Raw genomic sequence first — 15,548 nt, forward strand, 5'->3', positions numbered from 1 at the left:
TGACGTGAGCGTCACTTCCCCCCACAAAATGGCGGCCGTGGTGGGTCTGTCACCGTGCCGGGGCGTTGCGCCCCTTTTCGGGAAGGGCCTCTGTCTCCGGAGCGGCCTTGCCCGTTCCCTCGTGAGACCCAGTGGCTCGACGGCGGTATACGACGTGGTGGTATCGGGTGGCGGCATGGTCGGGACCGCCATGGCTGCTGCACTGGGTAGGAGGCAGATCACCAGGCTAGAGACCCTCCTTGCACAGGTCATATTCGTAATTTTAATCCCTGCAAGTTCCTCTCCTCGGGCTCGTTGGTGGTATATAGGGAACCATTGGCCCTCCCGACGTAATTTAGGCAATAAACGCGTTGTGGGCTACAGTGTTTACAGCTGTGCTGATGTATATACATTGTTATTGTTTTCTTCAAATACAGCATTTAAGCGGCGAATCTTCGGATATGGACAGAAATCTCATGTCGGACGTGTTGAGGAGTTTCATACCAATCATGTATTTCGCCAACATTCAGTGCATGCCAGTGGCAGCACCTGAATAGATTGGAGGAACAGCTCTCTAAAGGGCTTTAACTGTAACAATATTCCAAGGTTATTGGTGCATGGAATATTCTGGCTGCGTCCAAATATTGAAGAATGCATTAACTTGTATTCTTCTGATCAGGTGGAGTTTGTTGTTAACAGTGTTAGCTTATTCAGTAAAAACAACAAGGAGTTTTGTGGCACTCTGAAAACTAACACTTTGATTGAAAGAACTAGTGTCCATTTCATCAGAGTCCATTTCAAGTGCTGCCCTGAGTTGTTTTTGTGAATATTTATTCACATGTACACTGACATATTTCTGCATTTAATTTTATTTTGACTTCACTGCTTACAACCCCCTCCCCCCTCTGCTGCAACCATGTGTTTAGATATCAGAAACTCGGGATAACACATCATGTATTGGATGAAATGGACTGTAGTCCACAGTTTATTTAGGCTCTAAAGAGAAAAGCTAGAACTGTTAGCTTTCACTTTTTGGAGTTAAAGAGTGCTAAACAATTCTGCATGTTCAGGGGAAGATGTAAAATAGATCTCTTGTAAACTCCTGTTGCAGAACGTTAAATTATTGATTAATCATGGTTAAAATGTTATTAAACATCTGGCTTTTTCTTTTAATAAGGGCATGATGTTCATCTGTCTGATAAGAAAATTCTGCTACTTGAAGCCCGTCCAAAGAAAGTGTCTAACCAGTTGCCCAAGACTTACAGTAATAGAGTCAGTGCTATCACCCCTGGTTCAGCCACACTTCTCAGTAGTAAGTATAGCATTTGCCCGTTATCTGGTTGCCAGCTATGCATGCATGGGGTTTTGATGTTGGAATATGAAATTACAGGTGTGAGTCTATAAAAGCTTGTGTGCCGCATAGGATACTGGCTTGGGATAGATGGTGAGAATAAACCCCATACATGGTAGAACTGGCTTGAGTCACCTAGAGTAGAATGCACCTATAATGGTCACTTGTTGAAATTAATTTTCAGGTTCACACGTGAGCTCTTTGTTTGGAGGTCAAAAATAGTTACCAGCCTGTCATATTTCTGGCCTCAGTAATCCTCTAGTGTTGTAGCTAGCATCTAATAAAATAGTCTGGTGAAATTCTGGAGTTTCTTACTACAATATGTAGTGATAGCTGCTTTAAAAGGGCAGCTTAAAAGCTGGGCAACTCTAAAAGGGAATTAGACAAATTCGTGGAAGTTAAGGCTATCAAGATCAAGATCTTAGTCATGTATTCCCATCAATATCAGGCTATACGAGTCTGAATACCAGTTGCTGAAAAAACATAAACAAGAGGGTACTATTATGCACATGTCCTTGTGGCAACTTTATGAACAAAATTCTGGACAAAATGAGCATTTGGTCTGATTCAGCAGGATTTTCTTTGCGTTATGATTTCCTAGTTAGTTGCTTATTGGGACGTGTCCAGATTACGTCACTGTTTCTGTTCATAATTGCTTGGCTCTGTGCATTGGGGGTATTTTCTTAGAAATTGTCGAGTATAATTAAATGGTGCACCATTCCTTTAGTCAGCTTCTGACAAACATCTTAGAACTTTCCTCTTCATAACTGCAAATCTGCTCATCTGTGAAACGACAGGTGCTTTTTCTTATTTATCTCCCTAAAATAGTTTATACAGACAGCTAAGCATTTGGAGGAATGCAGGTTACTCATTGCTACTCCAAGGTTTGCCCTGAACAGTGTCCTTGCTTTCACCATCCTTGGGGACTTCACTGCTTTTGTTTCTTACAACCCTCCACATCCCAACTAGACAGTTGGGCCACAGTCAAACCACAAGCAAATAAGGGGGAGTAGAAGGAAACCAGATGGAAATAGTGAGGGAATTTGAATTGGTCCTGAGGGTTCCCCATTAAAAGTTTGCAGAGTGTCAGAACAATCCTTTAACATTCTCTTTCTTTTCTAGGTTTTGGTGCTTGGGATCATATTTGCAGTATGAGAATCAAGCCATTTCGGCGGATGCAGGTGCCTGGTACTGCAATATATATATACTGTGTCTGTGGGTGGTAATGTAATTCTTAAGTCCTTGCAAGCAAGGACATTCTATTTTGTTTCTGGGGTCTTGTGCAAAGGGTTCATATATATTCTTTGCAGGGAGATGCGTAAACTAAACTCTCAACAGGAACATTAGTATTTCCTGGTGGGTTCCCCCTTTGCACAGACCTCAAAAGTGTGAAAAGAGGATAACTCAGTCATGCACCCTCTGCTGCTGCTTCCATGTACATGTTAAGTTGATTAAGGTTAACTAGCCTCCAGGAAGTGTACCATAGCCTTGCCACTTGCTCAGTGTCCTCAGAAACCATTAGGTGGGAGGTGTACATATAACTGAACTCATGTTTTGGGGCATCTACTTTTGGAACTCTCTGCTTATTGACACCAGGCAGGTGCCTTTAATGTTTTTTGGTGCCTGCTTAAAACATTTTTGTTTACGTGAGCCTATCCAGACATGTAGATGTTGACATCTTTTAATCTCTTTTCCTCTTAATTTTTATTATTTTTGAATGTTCTGGTTTTTAACTGTATTTGTTGATAATTTTAATGTTTCTCGTATGCTTCTAAGAGGTTTAACAAGCGGTATAAAAATATTGTTAAATAAAAATATAAGTGAAGTGCTTTGAGTTCTTAAGAATGGCATATAAATAATAAGTAGTGGACCACTTGGAGAAGAAGTTTATCATTTTTGTATTTCCTTTCTTTTTCATACTAATGTCATTGTATGTCTTGATTCTCCATTTATCAGAGGTTACCTTGCATTTTGTACATCACAATAAAGGAGAAAATGTCTGTTCTTGGGTCTTGTATCCTCTTTGCTGTTGTTAATACTGTTCCTCTTCTCTACAGGTGTGGGATGCTTGTTCTGAGGCTATGATAATCTTTGATAAAGATAACTTGGAAGACATGGGTTATATAGTGGAGAATGATGTTATCATGTCTGCTCTAACCAAACAACTAGATGCAGTTTCAGGTAGCAGCTACTTTCTCCAATCTTGGTTTACATGAAACTCTCTGTGATTTGGGTTGAGTGGAGGCATGTGAGAATGGGATACATTTATGTCCATCATATAACTTGGGGTTATAGCAATCAATTTTAGAAGTATAGAAATTAAATAAATAATGATTATGCTTTCTTGAAATTGGGTCCTTTTCAATATGGTACAGTGTCTCTGCCCCTGGCTTAGAAATTGGGAGGTGCCTAACCAACAGCCAAAAAAGTACTTCAAGATAGGAATTTGGCAACTTAGTGAGCTGTTCTGCCTGAGTAGTTTAGGATTTTTTTGATTCTTTGCTTCACTCATTTGGTCACATCAATATATTGTGCCCCCATCAGACCGCGTTGAAGTTCTTTACAGGAGCCGAGCAGTTGGCTACTCCTTGCCGCTTCCTTATGAAACCTCTGACTCAAGCCCTTGGATCCAAATTGATTTAGCAAATGGACACAGGCTACAGACCAAACTGTTGGTAAGTAAGCCTTCATCTTCTGTTTGGTCAGGCACTATCTCTTCCTAGGTTCTTCTGTTGGATTTGGTTGTAATCTCGTGTGGTGCTACTTAATCAGCACAAAGGGTTATAATGGTTAGTAGTAAAACATGTTCAGTGTGGTTATACTTGGATTAACATTGTGGTTCTAAACAGTCTTACTAGGAAGTAATTAAACATGATGGCATTCTGGGTATAGGGAAAAGCCATTTTTATACATAAATAAGCTATATATTGAAATGCAGAGGGAATATTTGGGTTTCTATAACTAGTTACTGGCTGATTATTCATAATGAGACTTGAAGGAATTAATTTTTATTAAAACTGTTAATGGGTTCTTTTAATCTCTCTTGTCCACAGATTGGTGCAGATGGGCAGAACTCTATAGTCCGGAAGGCAGCTGGTATTCAAAATATTCAGTATCAATATGGACAGTCAGCTGTAGTTGCTACCCTTCACTTATCTGAGGTCAGATCCTAGAAAATTGGTCATTTGGGCTGTATCTTCTGAACAGTCAAAACAGGTGATGGAAACTTGATAATATGAATCTGTCTTCTGGTTTTCATGTGCCGCAGGCAACAGATAACAACGTAGCATGGCAGAGATTCCTTCCATCAGGACCAATTGCTCTCCTCCCGGTAAATAACTTAGTAACACTTGACTTGCCCGTTTTTTATATTTGTCTTTTGCCTTTCTTTGTTTAAGCGCTAGTTTGATATTGAAAAAATCAGTTACTGTATGTTGTTTGATCTTCATTAATCCTCCTCTTAAAGTTATGAACTCCTTGCACTTGTTTAGGGTGGGGGAAGTTATTATTTAGAGACGTAATGGTTGGATATTTTGTGTTTTTAATTCCTGATGCTGGGTCAGCTCTCTGACACTGTCAGCTCTTTGGTTTGGTCCACGTCACATGAGCATGCATCCCAACTTCAGAGAATGGATGAGGAAAGTTTTGTGGATTCTATCAATTCTGCTTTTGTGAGTACCTTCCTCTTTTTATTTATGTTCTCCTAGCAAGAGGCATGAGAATCAAGAAGTTAGGATGGTATTAAAAAAAAAAAGTTTGGGTGGTATTCAGTTAAGTTTTGCTTAGAGTAGACCAATGTAAATGGACTTAATTTAGTTATGTTCATTAATTTTAGTGGGTGTGTTCTGAGTATTTGAATGTCACCCTTTATTTCTAATAAGTTGTGTGTTTATGGTAATTCCTGTGTAGAGGGAATATATTTCTAGCATCAGTTGGAGATGGAACAGATCTTTCTTTCTATTCTCTCTCTCTCTGTGAGCAAGTAGTTGGTTTTTTCCCCTTAAGAACCAGACCTTGTGAAAACAATATTTATTTTGTGTAACAGTTCAGCTCACATCTTTTGGCACACTGCCAAATGTAGTCATTTATGCAGTGTGAGGGGACACTGAAAATAGTAACTAAATTAATTCTCCTTTAGATATATCCCATACAGAAGTTCATGTTTTTGGCTACTGAAATTGAAAGTGAAGTGCTGAACTGGTTTTTGAAACTCTGGCACAGTCTTCAGTAATACAGATGTCAATCTTTATATTGCACCATATGTGGTGATTGTTTACATATTTTATACTTTAGCTTTGAAATATTGTGCATGGTCATTGGTAATCTTGTACTGTATTAGATTGGCAATATAGAAGCTACCATAGTAGAGTGGTAATATGAGAAGCTATGGCCTACACGAGGGTATCCTTTGCTGGAATACCTCCTCATGCCACCATCTCCCTCTTTGAAGGTTAGATAGATAGTGGAATGCTCCTCCCATCTGAAATGCAAATTCTGTGTTGTCTTGCTTTTATTTCGTGCACAAAACACGTGGAGTTGATTTGCAAAAACCGAGGCCCTGGTGGTTGTGGACCCCACCATAGGTTTCTTGCGAGTCCTGTATGCAAGATATTTTGCGGGCAGATGATTAGGAGAGAAACTGTTTTATTCTAAGATAAGGATTTCTTAAAACTTAGTAGAGTTTTAGTTCTGACTCTCATACTCTTGTAATCTATTGGTAATATTAGGGTGTTGTATAAATAAATCTATCGTTATTCAGTGGAGCAACGCAAATCACTCTGACTTCATTGATACTGCTGGATCCATGTTCCGATCTGCTGTCTCTCTCTTGATGCCATCGGGGACTGCGGCCCGTCAGCTGCCCCCAAGCGTTGCAAAAGTGGATCCAAAGAGCCGAGCTGTGTTCCCTCTTGGACTGGGGCATGCAACAGAATATGTCCAACACCGTGTGGCCCTTATTGGGTAATTGCACATTGAGGAACTTTAATGCTGTGATAAGGGTAGATTTGGTCTGGGAAGAGTTCTTAACTGATGGGAGTATGCTGTTTTTAGTGCCAAAGGTTGAGAATCTTGAGGGTATAACATTAATTTTGGAGGGATTGGTGGATTGTGTCTGGAGAAAACACAAGTCTAGCTAGTTTAACCCATGTCCCTAGACACTAGAATGTTAACAGGGATGAATACAAATTGTGGGAGAAGTCAGCAGGTATCAAGTGGGGTGTTCATTTAAGGTTCTAGTGAGGGACAAAAAAGAGCTTTTGAGTCCCATATAGTGAAACTCAGGCAATACTAATTGGCAGGGTTCTTGTGGAGTACCAGACTTTGTAACTGGCATAAGCTGACATTATCCTTTCCTTTTAGGGATGCAGCTCACAGAGTACATCCTCTTGCAGGTCAGGGTGTAAATATGGGCTTTGGTGACATAGCCTGCTTGAGGCAACTTCTCAGCGCTGCAGCATTTAATGGGAAGGACCTGGGTAAGAATTTAAAATTGTGAAAGAATTGATAGCACAGGCGACTTTCAGCTTAAGCGGGGGTTACGTTCCAGGGATAGTCAAAACACACTGGGTGCAGATTGCCAAAGTTTATTTTACTGGATGCCCGCTCCCCCTTTTATTTTTTTTGCCATGCAGGTAAAGCTGAAGGCACACAGGTTAAATGTGCATAAGTTGCGAGTTACCTGTAATACGAAATGTCACTTCTATGGTCTCTGCCATTCAACTTCTTGATGTACGATCTGTTTAAAGTCCTGGTTATTAGCTTTAGGAATGACACTACCCATTTTTCGTATTTGTGGCATGAACATTTTGTGCCCCACATTTTGTTCTCCTATAGACTAGGAGAAGCATTTCTCTGAAAATAAGAAACTGATGCCACCAGACTGGAGTTAATAAGGAAAGGACAAAGCTACAACATGCCACCTATTCTCATTTACAAAAAGTTGTTTTGGAAAATGCTAATTCAAGATGTGCTAGTAGGAATCCAGGGTGTTAACACGCTCTTATGTGTTATTTGGGTCATGAATATATTACTGTTTTCCTGCTGTGATTTACATGGAATTCCAGACTATAGAGGCAACATAATTCACCATCTGGGATGCAATAGTACCACTGTTGTGCTGCTGCCTGTCCAACATATGACAGAATATGACCAAAAAAAAATCCTTGCCCAGGATGAACTTCTTAACATACTATGAGTCAGCCCTGATTGAATAACTTTGTAGATGGAATCTAGCCCATAGGTACCTGTGGTGCAGCTGAATCACCAGTTAATTTACTCTGGAATAATCTTTCTGTTCTAGGCTCTTTAAAGCATCTACTACAGTATGAAAGAGAGCGGCAAAAGCACAACCTATCTCTCTTGGCTACAACAGACTTATTAAAGAGGCTGTACTCTACAAATATAGCTCCTTTTGTACTGCTAAGGACATGGGGATTGCAAGCAACTAATGCTGTTCCTCCAATTAAAGTAAGATATTTTTTTTAAGTTGCTTATTAAGAAATTTGCTTAATCCCAAACAAGAGTGTTGCAGCTAGGGTGTAGCTTCCCTAAATATGTGTCTCCTTCCTATAGCAAGGTTGCACAGTCACCAGCATTTAGACTAGGGCACTACATCTAGAGCCTATATATTTGATTATTATTTATATCTCGCCTTTCTCCATTTGGTAGACCCAAGGTGGGTACCAATTCAGATGAATTTCTGGAATTAAACAATTTGCTCTTCTTATGGTTCAAGAGGGAGGAATGCTTCCTTCTTTATAGGAACTATCCAATTCCCCAGCTCTCACCTTTAGCCCCACCAGGTATTTGTAGAGATGAATGTATGAACACGCTGTAATTTCTAAGTGCAATGGGATGTGTCCATGGGAAACATTTACGGTACAGTGATATTTGAATTAAAACCAAACCAATAGCCTGTAGTTTGCACTTCGGTAATTAGGTTTGGCCCAATTTATTCTTTCCTATGCCAGGTGGTAAGGTAACACGCAAATGCAGGAAATGGGATCATCTTATTTCCTACTAGGACAGCTTAGAAAAGGTATCATAATTGGTCCAACCATGCTAGTTCCCCCATTAAGTGTGCTTGGTGAACAGTACTAGCATGTCTGGAGCAACACAAACGCCACAAGCTGACACTATCCACGCAGACCCACAATGCAGCATCTGTGGCAGTCTTTCATATCCTGAAGAGAGGTGTGAACTGGTTAAGTAAGAAGCATTGCCATTTGGTGCTTATGAGATTACCCTAAAGGCTTCTTGTGTAGCCTCTCATTTTCAGCTGGGAAGGTATCTGCAGAGCTGAGTAGATATTTATAGGATTGCACTGTTAGTTTATTATATACTTAAGAGGTGGAAAGCAAACAAAAGCTAGCTTGTGCATGACATTGGAGTAGAGCTGTCTTATATCTTAGTAGAGTATCTTGCTTTAGGTCCCCTCTGTGCCCTGTCCAGCAGCAATGGGTGGTAGAGCTTCATCAGAAATAGAAATAATGTTCTTTCTTCTTTCTTTAGGAGCAGATCATGGCTTTTGCTAGCAAGTGACATCCTTGTGACTCTAGGATGATAGTTCCTGCGTGGTTGCTGTATACTCACCAATTACAAAGACTGTGTTTGAAATGGTATTAAAACAAAATGGGGAGCACAGTATTGCCTTACATTTGCCGATTGTGGCTGGAGTTCTTCTTTCCTCCAAGAGAACCAGCAGATTGTTTTCTTCTAGAATGTCAAGGTCTATCTCTAATCTGACACAGTACTGGATCTAAATATTGGCCTTGAAAACAGTATTGTTGGAATGAATTTACTTGTATCCAGTTTGAAGATCACATGCAGGATTTTTTTTACTGCTACGGACAAAATATTCTGAGCTGCAAGCTTAGTCGGCATCTCTTTCAGCCTTCTTGGCTGCGAAACAGAGGAGCAGAATGTTGCTCCCTCTTCAAGACTGCAATGATTCTCTTCTACCTCCAAGGACTGCAAGATTGAGACTCAAATTACAGGATGGAGTCTGAGAACATTTTGTTAAAAATATTGTTTAATTACTAAAATAGACATTCAAACAGCCCTATCATAGTCATGTGCCAAACAACCAGGCCAGACATTATCAGTTTAATGGCATTACAGCACCAAGTAATGTCAACACAACTAGTAAGCAAGGATATTTACGCTATCGTCTGACAACTACTTTCAGAACTTGTCTGAAAAGATATTCTAAGGCTTATCAGCACTCAACCTGTACTTGCAATGCTACATCTGTGGAAATTTATTTAAGAGGGGCTCAGTCTGCTTAACAGTTTAGCTTAACTTTTTAAAATAGGTTTAAGCTAAACCAAAATAAGTGTCCTTTCAACCTACAAGATTATGTAAAACGTAATCTGCTTTCACTTCTGACTTCTTAAAAACTCTTAATTTAGTACACTGTTAAATATGTGCTTCTTTCCTCCTCCGCCAATTACATAGGTGCTTTTCAACAAGGCCACCGCACAGATCATTATACTGCGAATAATCTCATTGCACTAGGAAAGGTATGGGCATTTGTGGAAGCAAGATAGAATTCTGTACCACCACCACTGGGATCATAAGAGGAAGAAACTACTTGTCTGTCTTGCGCCCTACCTGACAAACTCAACTGGTGCCCAGTTTTGGTTGACTATAGAAATGGTCTCTTAATTAGCAGCAGAAGTTACTCATCAATCAAAACACGTAGTACCTGAAGAAATAAAGACCCTGAATTTTTCAAACATAGGTTAACTTTGGTAGAGGAAGAGCAATGCAAAGAAAAAAGAATCTTGTGCCTGAGTTTACAAATGAGGTTTCAGAGGAAAAGTTTATAATGAGTTTTAACAAACTATGTTGCTCTGGTCCAGTACCAAACATTTTGCTTCCAGTTTGCCATCTTCTTTACTACTTGCCTCATGGGACAAGAAAGCAAAGTGCAGAGAAGCTGGGCTTTGATTTAGGGTTATAGAGATAAGTCGAGAAGAATTAATGAGTTCAGACACTTAAAGAGAGGATAGTGCAGAATAGTTCCTGCCAAACTAAGGCTTCCATCGTAATTTTCTAATGTATACTGAAATAGGTAGAAATAAAGGCTTATTCAGGGCAATACGATACACAGTCAAAAAGCTAATCCTATGCACTTACTTGTGAGTAAGTCCCAATGAGCTAATAGGAATTACTTCAGAGCAAACATGCACTGTAAGTGTCCCAACTTTGTATTCTGCAGATAATGCCAGAATACCTTTTCATCTCCAGTAAGAGGGCAGTGGGGCAAAAGTGTTGTCAAATGAGATTTTGGGTTGGCATGTCTTAACCTAATTTGGTCAAGGTTTCTTTAGCAAGCGTTTACACTGTACTGGTATATCTGGACAACACAGAGATGAAACACTTTGTGCAGTGGCTACCATGTTAAGTCTCATATTTATGCAGTCTGAAATGTCCTGCTCAAACACAATGTTTAAGGTGTGACAGCATGTAGTGCATCAGCTTCAGTGGTAGTCCCATGCTGGGGTCCAGTTAACCATACCATTTTCCAAAGAAGTTTATTTCGGAGGCCTTCATTTGCAACTGGAAGGAGGCACCAGGATGCCTCGCATTAAAAGTTTCTTTAAGGCTAGACTGAGAAGCAAATTATTTATGTCAGTTCATCCCCAGCACTCCTCGTGGTCCTCTAAAGTAGCCAGAAAATGCTTATATACAAGCCTTTGCTTGCTCTCAGCTTTAGAGATGTAAAGAGGAGAGAAGTTTTTGGGATGTTCCTAAAGTCTTTACTGCTATGTTTAGCCAGCTACTTATATGTGAGGGTTGACAAACAAGTTTTTCCACTGACTGTCACAACTAAAACTCCACCAGTTTCAGCAGCCCTCTTCAGGAGTTGATTAATCTTAAAAATCTTAACTTGTTAAATGTCAAAGCGTTGGTAAATGGCACACTCCAGCTTTGTTCAAAAACAACTCATTACGTAAGCATCTATTTGAGATTTGAATCTTAAGTTTCATGCACAAGAAGGCCTGCAAAATATTATTATGGAGGAAGATCAATATTGGGATGCATTGGTACCAAATGTGTACAAATGCCTTGGCTAAAGATGTGCTTCACCTGTGCACAAGATCAGCTCCAAAGCGATAAACCCAGAATTCAGGCCCTTTGGCATCAGTTAAGCAATTGTACAACGAAGCATATGTTACTACCCTAGAAGGACCCATCTTATTACAGCTTGGAACCACTCAGTCTTAAAGGTAACCAGTTCTACTTTGGTCTGTGTTTGGCTGTATGCTCATCAGAATTGCCTTTTCTTGTTTCAAGAAAATATAATATTCTATAGATGATGTTTTCTCAATGGGAGAGTCCAAGAGATTGCAGGAGGTGAAAGGTAGCACCTAGAGCCCAGCTTGTCTCTATGTTGTTCACTTTCTTTGCCAGCTGTAAAAGAAGAAAAGTAAGAGATCAATTACCCTTGTTGCAATACAGACATTTTGGGCAGAGTACATTTTTAGTGTATAGGCTGAGTATATTTTCCAGTATAACTCCAGATGGATATGATAGAAAGTACAGTTGCAGTAAAAATAACTGCAAGTCAGATCTCAAACAAGGATATCTGACTACTGGACACTAAGCAGCATTCAAGACAATTTAAACTGGGAGTTAACTACTGTAACTACTTATTAATGAACAGTGACTTCCTACTGTTATGAGTTTAAATAATAAAAGTCTTCGTTAAAATCCCATACTGTTAAGTTTGAGCTGCATTTGACTAGAAGAAAAAAACAGGAGCTGCAAAGACTTTTAGCAGGCGCTGTGGGTTAAACCACAGAGCCTAGGACTTGCCAATTAGAAGGTCGGCGGTTCGAATCCCCGCAACAGGGTGAGCTCCCGTTGCTCGGTCCCAGCTCCTGCCAACCTAGCAATTCGAAAGCACATCAAAGTGCAAGTAAATAAATAGGTACCGCTCCGGCAGGAAGGTAAATGGCGTTTCCGTGCACTGCTCTGGTTCGCCAGAAGCGGCTTAGTCATGCTGGCCACATGACCTGGAAGCTGTACGTCGGCTCTCTCGGCCAATAAAGTGAGATGAGTGCCGCAACCCCAGAGTCGGTCACGACTGGACCTAATGGTCAGGGGTCCCTTTACCTTTTACCTTTATTCTTTACCATGCTAAAATAAGTAGATTCACCCACCCCATTTCACCAAAGCATATGGAACAAAGTACCAGTACCAACAACTAGTCAATAAAATAAAATCTTCAACCAAGGCTTATTTCAACCATTTTTACTTGCCTGTAAAACTGTACTGTCTGCAAATCCAAATCCTTCTTTTAATAAAGCTGTAATGTAACTGAGATCCATACAAAGGAAAGGACTGGCAGAGCTGTAGCTGTCCAGACTGTCACACACTTCAAAGAAAAAATTGAGAAGAATATTCACCAGTATTGGAGCAAGTGACTCCAAAATAAACAATATTATCTCAAAAACTATTAAATGTAATTCTAGCTGAATGCGAACCACAACTCGGAGATGTATGATCCCATAGGTCATTCCACATTTGTTCATCCCCACCTGTACTACACTTGTGCATGAATTAGTTTCAAATGCTGCTTTAGCAGCATTCGAGAACAAGAACCATGACAAATGGTGCAAGTGCAATAATAAACCGAGTTGGGAGCCATCACTCTTCTACTTGTTCCCAGTCCCTTAATTGTTTAGTATATGTTTTTAGCTACTCCAAAGTAGAATATTTTCTACCTGGAAGAGAGAGGAACTTGCTGGCCATATTAAGACTGTGCACTTTAAATGGTTCCTAAATATATACGGTATATACGTGAATACACTTTATTGGAATACATAATCTATGCAAGTAATTGAAATGCTTGTAGACTGGCTGACTTGCCCTTATAAAATCATAGACTCATACAATTATAGAGTGAGAAGGGATCCCGAGGGTCATGCAATGCAGGAATCCTGCCCACAGCCATCTTTGGTGGGCTCAAACCACCAACCTTCTGGTTAATAGCCATGGTTGTTTCATGGCTATTCCACAGTTGTTCTCTGAATTCAAAAGTGCAGAGTGAATTCCTAATTTCTTAAGCAGTTACTTGAAAACCTGCTTTATTCTGATCAAACCATTAGCCTTACCTTGTCCCTAAACAACAATGGTCTGATATTTCAAATGTCAGTGAGTGACTAAAATACACCCTCACATGGCACTATTTCAGTGTGACATGACTACTGCTCCATTAACTGGAAGTACCCTAATTCAACTCTCAGAGTACATTTTACCTTCTTTGGCTTTTCTTCTAAAGTCTTCCACTTTGAGAACACCGCCTTTCTCATAATCTGAAATGTCAAAAGATAAGGGTCATTCTCTGGCTATGAGATACTGTGAAAAACTGATAAAGCACTTATCTCTGTGGCAAGTGTAGTAGTCTACCCAACACAAGTTATAGCCAGATTTCCTGATCAATTTAGGATGGCATGGGATGCTGATTAAAAAAAAACAATTTAATGAGTTACAATGCAGTGTTTGGCAGATTCAGATATGGTCTTTAAAGCAATGGTTTTCACATTTTCTTCTCATGGATTTCCTTTCCATGTCAATTGGTCTATGAAGGAAGCCGTGTGTAAAGCAGTTAATGCAAATAGTCTGTTGACCCAGAGTCCTGTCACTGGCCTATGGAACACACCCTTGGCAGGTGGACTGACTAGGAAAGCAAGATACAGCAAACATTAATGACAAACGTTTAAGTTGTCATTTAAACATTTAATGTTTATTTAATTTAAACAAGTTAAACATTTAAGCACTAGCTTCAACTCAGATCATAGGCACCAGTATAGCAGTTATGGGCAAAGCAGCAAACTTATGGACTTCTGGTGCCCACCAAGACTGGCCCCCTGCTTACTGCCCCCTTTGTCATCAAGCGAGGAGGCGTAGTTCCTCCTTCATCCCTACCAAGGCCTGAAAAACAACAAGCTTGTACAAACACACATTTTGTTGGGAGAGATGCTAAGTGGCACCTGCCCAACCAACTGTGCTGCTGCATTCAGTCTCGACAGGAGTGAATGAAATAACACCAATCATTTATACAGAAGGAAGCATGCAAAAACACTCCTTTATTGTTAAGGCTCTTCCAGAGGTTAAAGGAATTCTGTTCTAAGCACTACGTTTGCACTATCCTCAACCATCTGCAGCCACACTTTAATCCATCCTCATACAACTGAAAAGGGGAAGGCACGTTTTAAAAGGTTCATAAAGTGGTGCTGGCTGCATTGCTCATGCTTGTGATATTCAATAGGTGCCAGTGACATCTGGTGCAACCACATTCTACCCAGCATTCACAATGGATACACTATCTGGGCTGGGGGAATCATATTTCTCCAGGTACAATATATACTTCCAGTGCTTACCATGCTGGGATAATAAGATATTCCTGCAACAAATGAACGACCCGTGTGCATTCATTGCATGAATAGAGGAGCATCTGGAACGGCTCATCGAGTCCCATCGTGTAGGTGACTGACTGAAAGAAGGGCATTCATTCCCCAAGGGTCATAGAGCTCAAGCAAGATTTCAAATGTTTGCTATTCACCTATCAGGGCGGTGTCCACAGCCCGATCGTAATAATAGGAAAAGGCATAGAAGGAGCTGTGCCGAATCTCATCCGGTTGATGCAGTTTTCCCTTTACCACCTTCAACACTTCAGAATAGCAAGGTTCAAATCCCGTTTCTCCTGGCAGGGTAAACACACAAAGGTAAGTTTAACATGTCATGAATCCCATTGCAGATAAGTGCAGAATTGCTAACAATGAAATTAAGGAAAGTGCAACAGTTGTAAATGGTCTTTCTTGACAGCTTTGCAGTATTGGCACAGCCTGGGCACATTCCCATCTCTATCCTTACGCTTTATGATTATATATTGTTTTTTTAAAAACAAACCCTAGGTGATGGGGAAAGGGGTCCTCTACACAAAAAGGACTCTTACAACTGTGAACATACACCCAATATTAAATGCCAGGGAATTCTGCAAGGTAACCTTATTGTGAGCCTTGTGATCCAAATAATGGAGATTTTAATGGAGCAGAAGTGACTCATTTGCCTGGTTTGCACACCACACCGAGCCAAACCATGGCTTAGCACAAACGTGTTGGCTTGGAGAGGGGATGGTGGCTGCTTTGCTCATTCCCTGATTGTTTTGCATCTGTTCCACACTGAGCTAACCCATGGCTTACCA

At 40.3% G+C, this 15,548-nt stretch overlaps 2 protein-coding genes across 9 annotated transcripts in view; one reads left to right on the plus strand and one right to left on the minus strand.

Moving 5' to 3' along the window:
* COQ6 (coenzyme Q6, monooxygenase) lies at positions 1 to 9,753 on the plus strand. 6 transcript variants are annotated; one of them, XM_083616901.1, is made up of 12 exons: positions 1 to 247; positions 1,157 to 1,291; positions 2,453 to 2,511; positions 3,388 to 3,511; positions 3,875 to 4,005; positions 4,384 to 4,491; positions 4,599 to 4,661; positions 4,894 to 5,001; positions 6,090 to 6,292; positions 6,692 to 6,807; positions 7,632 to 7,798; positions 8,843 to 9,753. In XM_083616901.1, the coding sequence occupies exons 3-12, from the start codon at positions 2,482 to 2,484 to the stop codon at positions 8,870 to 8,872; spliced, it is 1,080 nt and encodes a 359-aa protein (XP_083473027.1). In that variant the 5' UTR covers positions 1 to 247; positions 1,157 to 1,291; positions 2,453 to 2,481; the 3' UTR covers positions 8,873 to 9,753. The 6 variants fall into 6 exon arrangements, with proteins under 6 accessions (XP_083473027.1, XP_083473024.1, XP_083473025.1 ...); XM_083616898.1 differs by having other exon boundaries at positions 27 to 206; positions 3,388 to 3,514; XM_083616899.1 differs by having other exon boundaries at positions 27 to 206.
* The window catches only part of ENTPD5 (ectonucleoside triphosphate diphosphohydrolase 5 (inactive)), a 20,415-nt gene continuing 14,211 nt past the window's right edge, over positions 9,345 to 15,548 (minus strand). For all 3 annotated transcript variants that reach the window (XM_083617803.1, XM_083617805.1, XM_083617804.1), the window contains exons 11-14: positions 14,907 to 15,047; positions 13,600 to 13,656; positions 12,601 to 12,716; positions 9,345 to 11,749 (exon numbers count right to left, since the gene is read on the minus strand). In XM_083617803.1, coding sequence (XP_083473929.1) covers positions 11,663 to 11,749; positions 12,601 to 12,716; positions 13,600 to 13,656; positions 14,907 to 15,047 — 401 coding nt within the window. In that variant the 3' untranslated portion in view covers positions 9,345 to 11,662. The remainder of the gene's footprint in view (positions 11,750 to 12,600; positions 12,717 to 13,599; positions 13,657 to 14,906; positions 15,048 to 15,548) is intronic.

Source organism: Podarcis filfolensis (assembly GCF_964270895.1).
Source record: "Podarcis filfolensis genome assembly, chromosome: 1".
In the NCBI taxonomy this organism is placed as follows: domain Eukaryota; kingdom Metazoa; phylum Chordata; class Lepidosauria; order Squamata; family Lacertidae; genus Podarcis; species Podarcis filfolensis.